The sequence below is a fragment of the Gekko japonicus genome, unplaced genomic scaffold (assembly GCF_001447785.1).
Source record: "Gekko japonicus isolate JY-2015 unplaced genomic scaffold, Gekko_japonicus_V1.1 scaffold193, whole genome shotgun sequence".
NCBI classification, from domain to species: domain Eukaryota; kingdom Metazoa; phylum Chordata; class Lepidosauria; order Squamata; family Gekkonidae; genus Gekko; species Gekko japonicus.
Genome location: NW_015161952.1, coordinates 899,640 through 914,490, shown reverse-complemented (window position 1 = coordinate 914,490; position 14,851 = coordinate 899,640). Strand labels below are relative to the sequence as shown.

At 45.6% G+C, this 14,851-nt stretch overlaps 1 protein-coding gene across 1 annotated transcript in view; it reads right to left on the bottom strand.

Moving 5' to 3' along the window:
• Nucleotides 1–2,335: 2,335 nt before the first annotated feature.
• Nucleotides 2,336–14,851, bottom strand: part of LOC107125965 (multiple epidermal growth factor-like domains protein 6) — a 329,707-nt gene continuing 317,191 nt past the window's right edge. The window contains exons 25-29 of the mRNA XM_015429453.1: nucleotides 13,159–13,287; nucleotides 11,480–11,608; nucleotides 9,698–9,826; nucleotides 3,985–4,113; nucleotides 2,336–2,364 (exon numbers count right to left, since the gene is read on the bottom strand). Of these exons, the coding sequence (XP_015284939.1) occupies nucleotides 2,336–2,364; nucleotides 3,985–4,113; nucleotides 9,698–9,826; nucleotides 11,480–11,608; nucleotides 13,159–13,287 (545 nt within the window). The remainder of the gene's footprint in view (nucleotides 2,365–3,984; nucleotides 4,114–9,697; nucleotides 9,827–11,479; nucleotides 11,609–13,158; nucleotides 13,288–14,851) is intronic.

The following is a 14,851-nucleotide window of genomic DNA, read 5'->3' as shown; positions in this document are numbered from 1 at the left end:
GCATCCCCTTTAGATACACAACTTCATCCGCTATACCTACCCACAAGGTGATTTCGACACGTCAACCATACGCGGCAACATGTCAACCGTATGCGGTAACTATGTTTTCACAATGTGCCCTCATGTGGTGTAATCTGGTACTTTACCACATCAAAAGAATGATCTGATTTCAGTGGTTTACTCTGTTGTGGTCCTAGCTCAACATGAATTTGTTCAAAGCAATGAACCCCCCCCCCTTCTGAGACGAAGATGGTGAAATTACCTCATGAGTGAGTATAATAGTGAGAATTAGGCTTCAGGCTGGGCATCTCATTTACTGTACTCATTATGGCAAGACACAGAGGTTTGCAAGCAGAACAAGGCCTTGTGTGTGAGGCCTCTTGAATTACTAAGTGAAGCATTCTGCTGAGAGAACACACACCAGAAAAACCCTGATTTTCACATCTGGATCCCTAAAGCCTTTGACAAAAGAAGTAGTGATGAACATAAGAAGAGCCCTGCTGGATCAGACCAATGGCCCATCCTGTCTCACACAGTGGCCAACCAGTTCCCCTGGATGGCCAACAACAGGGCAAAGCGGCCGAGGCCTTCCGCTGATGTTTCCTCCTGGCACTGGGATTCAGAGGTTTACTGCCTCTGAATGTGGAGGTTAATTAAGAAGGTGGAAGTTACTCGATATGCAGTAATTTTAAGCAGCTTTTTCTTCAGCTGAGATTAACTGGAGGATCTACAGCTGATCATTATCAACAAGCCCTTAGATTCTGCAAGAAGAAATTGAGAGAGTTCTATTGCTGGATTGTGGTTCCAGGCTATAGCATGTACTTTGCATGCTGAAGAACACAGATTCATTCCCTAGCATCTCCAGACAAAGGATTTCATGTTGTGGGCAATGTTCCTTCTAAGCAGTGGAGTCTTATGAGCAAAAATTCTACTTTGTGAGTTACTGGCATTAAAGTTGTGAGCGAGCCATTTGGCTGCTGCATCAATTAGTTTCCTTTGGAGCCTTCCTTCCTGAGCTAAGACAAAAATGTGTGAGCCGGAGGCTAAGAAACTGTGAGCTAGCTCACACTAACTCAGCTTAGAGGGAACACTGGTTGTGGGTATTCGGAAATACCTAGAGTAGGTTCAACAGACCAAGGGTTTGGCTCAGTATAATCCAGAGCAGACATTCCTGTGTGAAATAAGTGTGGTTGGGCGCTTTGGAATACTGCAAATAAATCCAGAGTAGAAGATGGCTTGGGCAACACAGCCAGAGGAATGAGGTGGTTCCAACCCAGGCAACTGCTGAGGTGGTAAAATGGACCGCACCCCTTCAGATTGCAGGGGAGGGACATTTTTCAATTTTTGCCACAATTTATGATTGGAAATAAGTGGAACAACTAGCACAGCCTGAAAAGGGCTAGGCCCCTGATGCGTTGATATTTATTGGTTTGGAGTTCTCTCTCTCAGGGAGGAGCACTAAAAGTATGACCCGTCCCTCCACAGTCCAATGAGGTACAGGCTGATCCGTCTCCTCAGAATTCTACCGCCTCATTTTGCTGCCTTTGCCGACCATGCCTTATTCTTTCACAAATTCTCTCTTTAAAAATATATAATTTACACTTTTTTTTTCATTTTTAACTAACAAGACCCTGATCCAATTCTAATCACAGGCCATAATTTTCACATGACAACTCAGGGCTCTGAACAGTCTCCTCATCTGTTTTAAGACTTTCAGCCAGTCAATTCAATAGTGTCTGGATATAGACACAAAAGCCTGCTGCTGAAAGCAGATCTCTGCTGGATTAGGGCATCTATATTTCACCTCTGCCAAATATTCCATGGGCTCAATCGCTATTTTTCATTCTGAAAATATGTTACTTGCCAAAGCACAATTCCAATCGTTTGGGATCAACACAAAGATACAAGGGCAACTGACTGGAAAATGAAAACAAATCAGATCTCTCTTGGGACAGTTTCTTTTGGTCTTTAGACCTCTCTGCAAACTGGCCGCTGACAAAGATGAGGAAACTGCTACATTTTCTGGCTATAATAATACAGCACTGACACTTGGAAAGGATACCGAGAATGGATTAATCAGAAGGAAGCCGGAGAGCAAGAATAAACAAACAGAACAGGGTTTAAAAGTTTTAAGTGGGATCCAGCTACTTAGCGGATACTGCAGCCTTGCGAGAAGAAGTGTGAATTTTTCAGTACGGTTCAAGCTGAAATGAATAGCAGCTCTCATTCCCAAAGTTAAATACCGTCTGTGCATATAAAACAGTTCGTTCATTAGTCCAAGTGTTCCTGTTGTTGCGATCTTGAAAATGCATTCCCTCATCCCCGAGTTTGTTCTTCACAGAAACGGAAGCTTCGGAGGGCCACCTAGAGAATTACCGAGAAATACATTGGGAGAGATGTAATGCAAATCCCATTTGCAGAGATTACACAATTTGCACTTTAGCTACCGAATACAGTACAGAGGGTAGCCACGTTGGTCTGCAGGAGAAGAGCTGGATCTGAGCCCACCAGAGCCTTAGAGACCAATGCGATTTTCAGGGTGTGAGCTTTTGAGAGTCAAAGCATCCTTTGTCAGGGGGATCTTTGACTCTCTGAAGCCTATACCCCCAAAATCTTGTTGGTTTCTAAGGTGCTACTGGACTAGAATCTAGCTGAATACAATACAGATTCCCAAAGTGGGTGTAAGTAAAAGGTAAAGGTAAAGGTTCCCTTGCTCGAAAGCCAGTCAAATCTGACTCTAGGGTTGCGTTGCTCATCTCCGTTTCAACGCCGAAGAGCCAGCGCTGTCCGAAGACGTTTCCGTGGTCATGTGGCCGGCATGACTAGACGCCGAGGTGCACGGAACGCTGTTACCTTCCCACCGAAGTGGTACCTATTTATCTACTTGCAATGTCTTGCTTTCGAACCGCTAGGTTGGCAGGAGCTGGAACTAGAGACGGGAGCTCACTCCGTCATGCGGCACCCAGGTCTCGAACTGCTGAACTACTGACCTTCCCCAGCCTACAGTTCAGCATCTTAACCACTTGAGCCACCACAGCTCCTTGGAAAGTGGGTGTAGCACTGAATTAAAAGCCCTGAACAATCAGGCAGACTTCAGTACCCTTTTACTAACAATGCCAGCCAGATACCAGCGTAACAGACGAGCTTGGGCCAAAATCACTGTTCCTGATTGTTCACGGTGGTATTGCAATGTTAGATTTCTGGATGACCTGTGCAGATCTTCTGTTGACACTGGATGGTCTGTCTTATGATATAGCTGGAATGACTCCACAACTTTGTTGCCCTCTTTGCATGTTGCAAACTGGGGTGGGGTGGGGGGTGCCTAGGTTGCGTGGAGAGTTATGGAGTAAAGCATTTACCCATTTGAGTGGTCCTGGTGTCAGCAGCAATTGCTTCCCTCTGTATTGTTGGGAACCATTTTATGCCAGAGTAAGGAATGAATGTGGCTTTAGGTAGCCCTAGCTATGCCAATGTTTAATGGCACTGTGAAGTGGGAGCAGCAGCAGCAGATAGACTGGAGAAGGTGAAAGAGGGAACTGTTTAAATGTTCAAGTGATGGCCACGTTGTGTTCATTTGCCATTCGCCTCAGTAGTGACCAGAACTGCTACGGAAGAAGTAGTCTGAGGAGGACACTCTTCCCTCAGGTAGATATTCTACTAGTGAAAGCTGCATAATATTGATCTAAGTAGCTATGAAAGCTAATTAACCCTTAACTGTAGCAATGCTATACTGCCCCCAAAATGCATGTTCGCTGCCTGATAGGAAGGGAGAATGATATTCATGTGGGAATGAACCATGTTTTTGCTCCACCTCCACAGTTACTTTGTACAAACATTGACAATGATCACTGTCGATGTGATGTCCATCTGCAGTACAAGAATGAATTGTTCCCCAAAGCAGGATATCTCCAGGGCCCTCAGACTTTTTGTGATCCTCTTTCCCAGAAGTGAACAGATGAACATTTCTGCTGGCTAGTGTGTTACCTTCTTCACAAGTCGGTCCCATCCACTTGTGGAGACAAGCGCATCTCCCACTGCGAGCATCGCACTGGGATTTATTGGCACACTGGCACTGCTGAGAACAGTTGGGGCCATATCTGTTCGGCCTGCATTCTGCAAGGCAAAAAGGAAAGAAAAAAAGTTTGGTGTATCTTAAACTTCACAGATTTTTCATTTTATTTCATTTATTACTTTTCAGTTTTTCAAATAAGTGTTTTAAAGCAGCGTGGAGAGTTGTAGGAAGAGAAAAGAGAAATAAAAGATTGCTAGCCAGATACTTCTGGAACCTTCCATTTCAATTAAGTCAACAGCTTAAAATTGGTGAACCGCTATTTGGATTGAAATCAGCTGATTAAACTTAATATTTTCATCTCCCAAAGGTCAAATGAAGATGCATCCTGGGAGGCTGCATATATTGTCAAGTAAGCTACACTATTGCTCTGACATACCTGGGAAGACCCAGGTTCGAATCCCCACTCTGCCATGGAACCTTGCTGGGTGACCTTGGGCCAGTCACATACTCTCACCCCAAAGCTACTTCACAGGGTGGTTGTGAGGTTACAATGGAGGAGAGGAGAATGATGTAGGCTGGTTTGGGTTCCTGTTGTGGAGAAAGAGGGGATATAAATAGAGTAAATAAACAAACAGTAAACTTAGCTTAACAGGAGGACAGATAAAAGGTAAGTTGTTTGATAGGTGGGAAAGAGAGAAGAAAGCAGGGAAGAGAGTGCACTTGGAAGCTGCCAATAAGAGAGAAGGAGGAGATACTGTGAGGAAGGGGATACAGGGGAAAGTGAGGTGCCCCTCAGAAGTCCTTGTGGGTATGGGCCTGGGCCTGGCAACCAGCACTGCACAACTGGGCCAGGGTTTTCCCAGCTGCCAGGGGGAGGGAAGTAGGAAAAGCTGAATACGCGGGGAAGACGAAGGTTAGGTTCGCTGGTGGGTGGAAAGTACAGGGGGAAATGGGAAAAGGGGAGTGATTATGAAGCCTTTCCATGAAGGGGAATAAGTAACAGTGGGGAAGGGGAAGACCGGCAGATCCTTGTAGGTCCCTTGTTTCTTTTATCCTAAAAACAATCCTGTGGGGGTAGGTTTGGCTCACGGTAGGGTTGCCAAATGGCACTTACCCTTGCGGCGGGGGACTCCAGCCCGGCTCCCGGTGTGTGCGCGTGCGTGCAAAGCACGTGCCGCATGCACGTCACAGGGAAGTGACGTCATGACGCCGGGCACGCTGGGGGCGGGGCCACAGCCATTTGAGGGGAAAACATAGAGTTTTCCCCTCAAATGGCTGTGGCCCCGCCCCCAGCATGCCCGACGTCATGATGTCACTTCCCTGTGACGTGCACGCGGGGGTGGGGTTTCCCCCGGGGCCCGATTCCGCCGCGGTGGAAATCGGGCCTCCAAAGCGGGGGTTTCCCCGCCCCTCAGCCCGATTTGGCAGCCCTAGCTCACGGTGATTGGCTGAAGGTCACTGACGGTGCGACCCAAAGCAAAGTTACACCCTTCCAAGTCTATTGAAATCCCATAGCTTTGAACATTCTAACTCTGCTTAGGACTGCACTGCAAATCATCTCCAGGGCAACGTGAGAAACTGAACCCAGTTCTGCCTATTACGTCACACTGGATTCTCATCACTTTCCCTTTACGGATTGAATTTTTTTGTAGATGCCAAGGCTGAGTTGCTCTGCCTCGTCCCATCCCTCGTATCCTAAGCGGCAAATGGATACAAAAGCTCTTTTCTTTTCCCCATCCAGCTATCATATAATGAACAATGATTCCCCAGACACTTTACAATCACAACCCCCACGTGTGGGAGAATTTTTTTTTAAGGGAGATTCAGACCCTTCAGCTCTTTCAATTAAGGAAATGTTATGAGACAGGCTCTTGCAAACACCTCTAGGCCTGATTTTAATTTAAGTAATAACCACATTTTCATGTTCATAACAATGTGTATTTAAGACATCTGTTTGAAAGTCTGCAATGTTAATTTAGCGGGGGGGGGGGGAAGTAACCCAATAAAGGCCTGCTATATATTCTCTGGGCTCTTTTTTTTTTTAAATTAACATTATGGTTGTTTAATGGGTGCTTTACCAGAGTTCAAATTAAAATCAGGCCTTTTATCTTTATAGCTTATGCCGAAGCACAGCTGCTCCTGGTTATATCACAGATGAACTGGGCCTAATTGAAAATAAAAATGCAAATAAAATCGGTCCCATAACAGTTTTTTTCCTCAGCTTTGGGGGGGGGGGGGGTTTGCACTGCCTGTTTAGAGGAAAATAAAAGCGAGCCATACTCCCCACCCCCCTTGCAGTGAGTAGAAAACTTCACTCTTATTTTTTGGGGGCTGAGATCCCCCCCCCCCTTGTGTTCCCTTGTTGGCTAAACAAAAATATAGAGCTGGGGAAAATAATTCCTCTGGATTCATGCAGCCTTGCTCATTTGGGCTGTGTGGTCCCTATTCAAACCACAAAAGGCTGAAAGATTGAGCTAAGTTGGAATCTTGACCACACGACGGTGCAGCGAGGAAGAAAGTCATTTCCTTTTCTTCAGCTCTTTGGGTTGTACTGACTTCTGCGCTTCCAGCATTCTGGGGCACCTCATTCAAACTGGCCGCATTTGAAAGCAATCCTTTCTGTTTCCTTTTGGAATCTTGGATCCCAAGATTGTAAGCAACCAGTTCCTTCCATTCCTTTAGACTCAGGACCACATTTCAACACTGGGTTGTTGTTGGTGGGGTTTTTTTTTTTCATTTGCACGAAGTGAATGATAAGTGGAGGCAATTCTAAGTTTGCATACCAATGTAAACCACAAATAAGCCGTTTTATATAACTTCTCTAAGGCCAGTAAAGATGAGGGCTCTGCTGCATCCTTCAATAACTTATTCTCTATCATAGCTATAATCAAGGGTTGGATTCAAAGGTTCCGTTTTGCTAATGGTGGAATCTTCCTCCAGTGGAAGGTACATGTTCTACTGAAGGAAGGGTCCATATACTGAAAGAAGACAACATTAGCGGTACATAACCTTTGGACTAATGCATCGTCTGGAAAAAAAATCCTCTTGAGAATAAATAATGAAGGTGAACTCTGTGGATCATATCTCTGATTACTCAAGAGAGCCACATAAAACTGACTGTGATCGTAAACCTATGTACACACCCATGCATAGAACTTGGTTGTTGTTGTTCAGTCGCACAGTCGAGTCCGACTCTTCGCGACCCCATGGACCAGATCCCGCCAGGCCCTCCTGTCTTCCGCCGTCCTCTGAAGTTGGCTCAACTTCATGTTCGTTGCATCTATGACACTGTCTAACCATCTCATCCTTTGCCGTCCCCGTCTTCTTTGACCTTCAATCTTTCCCAGCATCAGGGTCTTCTCCAGTGAGTACAGACAGCTAAGTGACTCTCTACTTTGATTCCAACAGCCCAGGTGGGAAGCTTGTACTTCCATCAGCTTTGTTATTTGACATACACTTTCATTACCATTATTACATTCCCATAAGTTTTCTAACAAACCACTAAAAGCAAGTACATAAGAATTCACTCCCAGATTATGTAAAAAGTGTATTCTAAAGCAGATTTCTATACTTGATCCTCTGCCACTGCTGATCTCAAGGATAAACAAACAAATAAACAAAAAAGGCTTCAATGAAAGGACCCAAAGCAAATGTGCTAAACTAGGGTTCATCAAATATCTTTCCCCCAGGCTCAAAAGATCTGGGCTTCCTTACTCAAAGGTTAAGAGCTCAGCATGACCCCCACCCTTTGGAGAAGTTAAATTGTTCTGCTTACTGTTTCCCACGGCACCTTCCTTGATTAGAACTTATGTATATCCTATTCTGCCCACCTTCTACTGTTAACAGAGGACCTCACTCACTGCGTATGGATCGAATTCCCTGTGACTAGTTATTGTTTCAAAATGGTTTCTCTTTGTAAAATCCTCTCACACCCACCCATCTGTTGCTTGTAACTCTGAGTGCAGATAACTGCTAAAGCTGTAACTCACAAAAGCTTATACTGGAATAAATTATAGTCTTTAAAGGTAACACCAGACTTCTGGTTTCCCCCCCCCCACATCTACAAAGGACTCTGAATGAAGAGGTTGTATGCAGCTGTGTACTGCCCCCCAATAAACTCACCCTCTTCCCAGACAAACAACCCAGGAGAGACTGGTAGAGTATCCATGTCTATATAGGGTTAGGCTGAACTAAAGGATAGCTGTGACTTAAAGGAGAAGGAAGAGAGCTTCTACAGCACGTATCTCTACAGGGGGAAAAGCCTCATCTTCAGGCACTTACTCAAAGCCCAGTGCCTTTGCTATCTTGTGTCAAATCCCCTGTATGCATTTTAGCCTGACTCACAATTGTCCCATCCTCCTCTCCAGAATGAGGCAAGCAAAAGATGGCAGAGAGCTGAGGTGGGTAGATTGGATTGTACTAGTGGAAAATTGTGTTTTGGAATGTTCCCATATGGGGAAGAAAACTTCCTGCAAGTTAAAAAAAACAACCCCCCCCAACCAACAAAACCTACCACAGCAAGGAGGAGCGGGCTGAGCTGGAAGTCTCCTCAATACCTTTTTTTTTTTAGCCCAAAGTCATGACTCAGCAGATACACATAACATTTTTCTGACTTTTTAATTATAAAACGAAAGCAGCCACTTTGAGTCTGAGCTGAGCTTCACCCCTTTTCCCGATCACACATCTTTCTGCTCAATATCAAATGTGCTCTTCAGGGGAATGGACATACCTGTTTCTCTTCTTTCTTGTCCGAAAATGTTAAGCATCCCTTCTAGGAATGCTTCAATGTCCACTAGTTTGGCTCATAAAACTAACTCCTCGGTTTCGCTATTTTCACTGAGCAGTGTGGATGTTTGTGAGAGTCAGTTTTTCATTAAGCAGTCTGGCCGTTTGTGAGCAGCTCAAGCCTGTTTAGTGAGTTATTTTCTGTGTATTCAGACAGTTCACTGCAACCAGTAACATTTCAGGCACACACACTCAGACTGACGGCAGTGCTGCTTTCCTTCTCACAACCCTGTCATTTACTGTGCACTGCTTGGCAGATGATTGTTTAAGCAGCAAGCAAACCATTCAGTAAGCCAGCCATACGTTTTTTAAAAGTTTTGTAATTTGTGTTTGTTTAAGCTTGTGTCGCTGGATGTTATTTCACACATGCACATTTTTACACAGCCTTACAAGACTCATTACTCCCACTCCCATGCACACATAATTCAAGTACCTGATCCCACCATCTATGACCCGGGGGGGGGATCGATTTCACCCACTTTGTGGACCTAAAAGCAGTCACAAGGAAGAAGTAAATGAAACTCCACCATCACAACTACTGCGTAGCCACAAAACTGTTCGGCAGCTGCTCAAGTCGGACCGCAGCTGTCAAAAATGGTATGTTCGCCTGTCGAACATGTTCTCTGTGAAGTTCATGGTGCTTCTAATCCCTTCCCCTTGTTGCTTCTCCTCTAAAACTCACAGATTCCTGTGGCTTTTTAATACTTTGAAAAAGCATTAGGAGATGGTTAACATATCTCTGCTGTGTAACATATAGCTTGGCCCTAACTGGAAGGGAATTTTTCTTTTATGCAGAGGTCCATTCAGTGATGGTATCTCCTGTTGCTACACTACATGTATATATCAAGCAAGTGTGAAAACACAGAAAGAACCAGTATGATCAGCACCCTGTTTTCTTACCTATTTCACATCGGTCCCCAGTCCTGCCAGGCAGGCAAAGGCACTTCCCGGTCACCGGCTCACACTGAGCTGATCCTTCACAGTCACACCGGTGTTGACATTTATCCCCAAACCACCCAATGGCACAACCTGAAAAAGGGGCATTTAAATTGTTTTAATGCTTCATTTAAAATGTTTTATCATCGTTATTACAAATTGCAAAAGCAATTCCCATGCAATGGCTGCAAACTGGAATATAAAGTACAAGAAGACGAGCAGAGTTACATCACATAAATCAGACGTTGCAGGAATACGTTTACATATAATATATACTCTATATTATAATCTTATATCTGACGAAGGGGGATTTTAACTCTCGAAAGCTCAAATTTTGCTGCTTTCTAAGGTGCTCCTGGACTCAAATCTAGCCCCTCTACATTATAATGTCCCAGAGTTTTATCTGGGACTAAGAAAGATGGTGTAATAAAATTAATGGATTTTACTTAAAATATTTTTTAATGTCATAGTCTGTAGAGAGGACAGGACCTATGACGTCCTGGGGAGAGGGGACCGGCGAGAACGTGCCATTCAGGGCTCAGCTTTCTACCTGCTCAGTCCCGCCCCCAGCTGCCTGCCTGTGAAAGAACTTGAAACCTGCTACAGTTTGATAATTAATCAGGGCTCCCAAGTACTTACCTTGATTCGGCAAGGGATATATAGTTCTTCGTGGGACCATTCCCGCGGGGAAAACACAGGCGCTGCACTATTCCGTCACCCAAACGTGACGTAGGCATGTGGCTGGGCGACGCTCTAGCAATGGGGCTGGAAACTCGATGGTACCATCGAGTTTCCAAACCCATTACCAGAGCGTCGCCCAGCTACGTGCCTACGTCACGTCTGGGCGATGGAATAATGCAGCACCTGTGTTACAAGCAAGAATCTTCCGGCGGGGAAGCATGTGTCCCCCGCCGGTTCGTAGGTAGGTACTTGGCAACCCTATTAATGGTTAATTACTTCTTGTTTGTATTATATGTGGATGTTTTATATCTTAAGGGTTCTTTTTAAACAGACAGGAGGAATATAAATAAATTTTAAAAATATGTTAAGGAATTACATTACATAGACACAGTGTTTCAGTGACAATGATCTGTATGCAAAATATCACTTTCAGCTGGTAAAAAAATTAAGAGGGGGTGTTTCTCCCTTTAACCATCAAAAAAGGCTGCTATGGGTTTAACAGGACCTGCATGGAGAAAAGCTAAGTGGAATAGGGGCAGTAACAAGAACAGGAATTGGGAGAGATTAACTGAAAAAGCTGGCTGGATCCAACCTATGGAAAAGAATCAAAATCTCAGCACCTGCCCCCGCCAATGCTTCACCCAGGGGTTGCCATCATGGCCACTGGGACACCTTCTGGTGGGCTGATGGCCTCCCCTACACCTGCACCAGGCCAGCCCAGGGGCGAAAAAGGCCCGTGTGGGTGACCTGCCCTGCCCGAGCAAGGTGGTGATGCCCAGACTGTGCAGCCCAGGGGAAGCCGTTCCCGCCCCACCTCAGGCTTGCACAGACCAGAGTAGGAGGCATTCGGTATGCCCGAATCCTATGTAGGGGAGGTGGTGCCCGGCACACCCCAAAACAGTGTGGGGCTTGAAAAGAAGCGACTGGCTTGGGAAGTAGCCTGCCTCTCCCTTCCTCCCTGCTTGGGGGTGGGAGGTGGGGGTGGGGCAGGGCCCTTTCCCCATCCAAGTCTGCCCCTGGCTTTAGCTCTCAGGCAATTTTAAAATAAGACATTAATATGCATACCCTTTTCACACTGTAGTCCATAGAAGCCAGGAAGACAAAGGCACTGCCCTGTGGTTGGAAGACAGGTAGCTCCATTTTTGCAATGGCACGGATACAGGCATTTGAGACCATAAAATCCAGAAGGGCAGGCTGAGAAACAAAATAATTCCATTATTTCATAAGTGCCGCAGTTCTCACAGGATACTGCCTGGTGATTTAACGTTGATATCCCAACCTTCCTCCAAGGAGCTCAGGACAGAGTATATAAAGCATCTGCAACCTTTTACAATCTGTGTCAAAATTCAGTGTAAGAAGGCCCATTGTCCAAACAAAAATGATACATCCTAACATTACTGATAACTGATATGTTGATCAATAAATCACAATGTTTCTGCATCCCAAACACTGGCTGTTGCGAGTCATAGATTAGGAAGGGGCAGCACACATAAAGTCTCACAATATGTAACATACACAGGTGTACCCTAGGCCACAGCCCACTGGCTCTTCTCCTTTGGCTTACACCTCTAGCCCACCCAGGCTGTAAGTACCTGCAGGAAGAGGAAGATGATGCTTTCAGATGGAAGTCAGCTGGATCTTCCTTACTTCCTACCAGGGCTTTTTTTGTAGAAAAAGCCCAGCAGTAATTCATTAGCATAATAGGCCACACCCAACAGCTGAAACTCATTAGCATATTAGGCCACACCCTGACACCACAGCTCATTAGCATATTAGGCCACAGCCCCGTGTTGCCAAAAGTGTGGTCATCCAGCCACACCCACCTTTTGCTTCTTATTCTGTTTACCTTGTTTGTTGTCAAAACCCAGGGACTCCTTTGCATGTTAGGCCACACACGCCTACTGTAGCCAATCCTAATGAGTTTCTGCTGTTGGGTGTGACCTATTATGCTAATGAGTTCCTGCTGGGTGTGGCCGACTCAGGAGCCAGCCAGAACTCCGTTCCTGCGCGTTCCTGCCCAAACATAGCCCTGCTTCCTACCTGCCAACACAAACTACTGAACACGCAATAAGCTGCCCTATACCTAATCAGACATATGGTTGATCACAGTCAGTACTGACTACTCAGACTGGCAGTCACTGTCCAGGGTCTCAGGCAGAGGTCTTTCACATCACTGACTATCAGACTCTTCCACTAGAGATGCTGGGGACTGAACCTGGGATTTTCTGCATGCCAAGCGGATGCTCCACCACTGTGCCACAGCCCCTCCACTATTAGGCTGGAGTCCATCAAACTGGGCTTTGAAACCATGACATTGGGTTACTCTTGAAGATGGTTTCATGCAATGCACAAACAAGGCCCTCCTGGTTTAATCCTGGCTTGTTCTGCACTCTTTGTATGCTCCTCGGCTACAGAAGAATGAAGGTGATGAAATCAAGGTTGGCGGAGGCAAGCACCTGAGAGCCGAATTCTCATTTCTTGAATGAACAGTAAAAATAAATGATGGTTTTACGTTCTGTCTGAACCGGTGCACTCCAGCAGAGAACTTAGTGTGTGTGTGTGTGTGTGTGTGTGTGTGTGTGTTTGGGGGGGGTGGACAATGTTTTCAGTAGTATCTCTGCTTCATTATGTGCACTATCCATTATGAGTAATGTTTGCCTTGGCTCATGGCCTATAACATCAGCAGGCATGAATGCAGCATCCATGCCACAAAAATCAGTCCCTGCTCTTGACTGACTACTTACTATGTTCACAGGAATGTCCATAATAACCTTCTGGGCAATGACAACAGCCTGTAAACCTGTCACAGGTTCCATTATTCTGGCAAGAGCAATCTAGCTGACAACCAGAACCATATTTTCCAGGAGTACATTCTGAAAAGGAGAGAAAGAGAGGGAGAACAGATGAATACCTGCTTACTTGGCTAAACCACAAAAACTGACCGAGACACTCCCCCTCCTCCTCCTCCTGAAATCAAAAGACAAAAGGAAGATCTCATAACTGTATTTATTTCCTGTATCCACTCTGCGACTCACTAGGAAAGACATCCTTCTTCACATTCAAAATGTGATTATTATTTTTTTACCCAGCTGAGGTTTTAAGAAGATTTTTTTTCAACACCCCGGAGGATTTCAAATTGTTAGGTAAGTAACCACAACTAGCTCATCATAAAGGTGCTAATGAATAATGAGTCTGCACCTCCTCTGCAACATTCTATGCAGTACTGCAGGAGCCATTTTGGTGTAGTGGTTAGGGACGCAGACTCTATTCTGGGAGAACTGGGTTTGATTCCCCTCCACATGCAGCTGCTGGGTGACCTTGGGCAAGCCACAGTTCTCTCAGAGCTGTTCTCTCAAGAGCAGCTCTCAAACAGCTCTCTCAGCCCTACCTATCTCACAGGATATCTGTTATGGGGAGAGGAAGGGAAGATTGTAAGCCGCTCTGAGAAGGGTGGGGTATAACTCCAATCTCCTCCTCTTCCTCCTCCTATTGCACTGGCGATCAAACTACCTCCGAGTGAGCTCTCTCACGCCAAGGTAACCTGGGGTCAAACTTGTATTGGCCTGGGTGACTCCATCTGTGCTATATGCTGGTGCTTAGTTGCCCTGACTCCTGGGAGAGAACAGTATTAGCTGCTCTCAAGGGAACTTTCTGTCTCTCATACTTGTTAGCAGTACTTATCTTCAAGGCTTGGGCTGTTTTTCCCCCCCACTGGAATCCAGGTGTAAGATGGCGTGGTCCATCCCAGTGTTTGGGATAACTTGATTAACTTGAGAGCCAGTTTGGTGTAGTGGTTAAGTGCACAGACTCTAATCTGGGAGAACCGGGTTTGATTCCCCACTCCTCCACATGCAGCTGCTGGATGACCTTGGGCAAGTCATAGTTCTGGCAGAGATGTTCTTGAAAAGAGTAGTTCTGTCAGAGCTCTCTCAGCCCCACCTACCTCACAAGGTGTCTGTTGTGGGGAGGAAAAGGGAAAGGAGCTTATAAGCCGCTCTGAGACTCCAAGTGAAGGGCAGGATATAAATCCAATCTCTTCTTCCTCTCTTCTCTAATCATTCTTTGACTTTCGGCCAGCATTTAGGGTATAAGATGTGTAGCTTTAGTTATGCTCTTGGTCTTGAGGTTTGGCTAAGCTTTGCTGTGCATGTGTGCGCGTCTCAAGCAGAGTTCCCTCAAAGCTGCGCTAGGGGGTGCTGGCACAAAACTTTTCGCTGGCAGCACAGGGATTTTAGTTTCAGTTCACAAGTAAACTGAGAAGGCATTTTTCCCCCTTCACTTGAAACAATACAGGATGGGGGCACCTACTTCTGGGGCCCATAGAATTGGATCCCCTGGTCCAATCTTTTTGAAACTCAGGGGGTTTTTTTGAGGAGAGGCACTAGCAGCTATGCTGCAAATCTGGTGCCTCAGCCTCAAAAAAACGGCCCCCCTGAG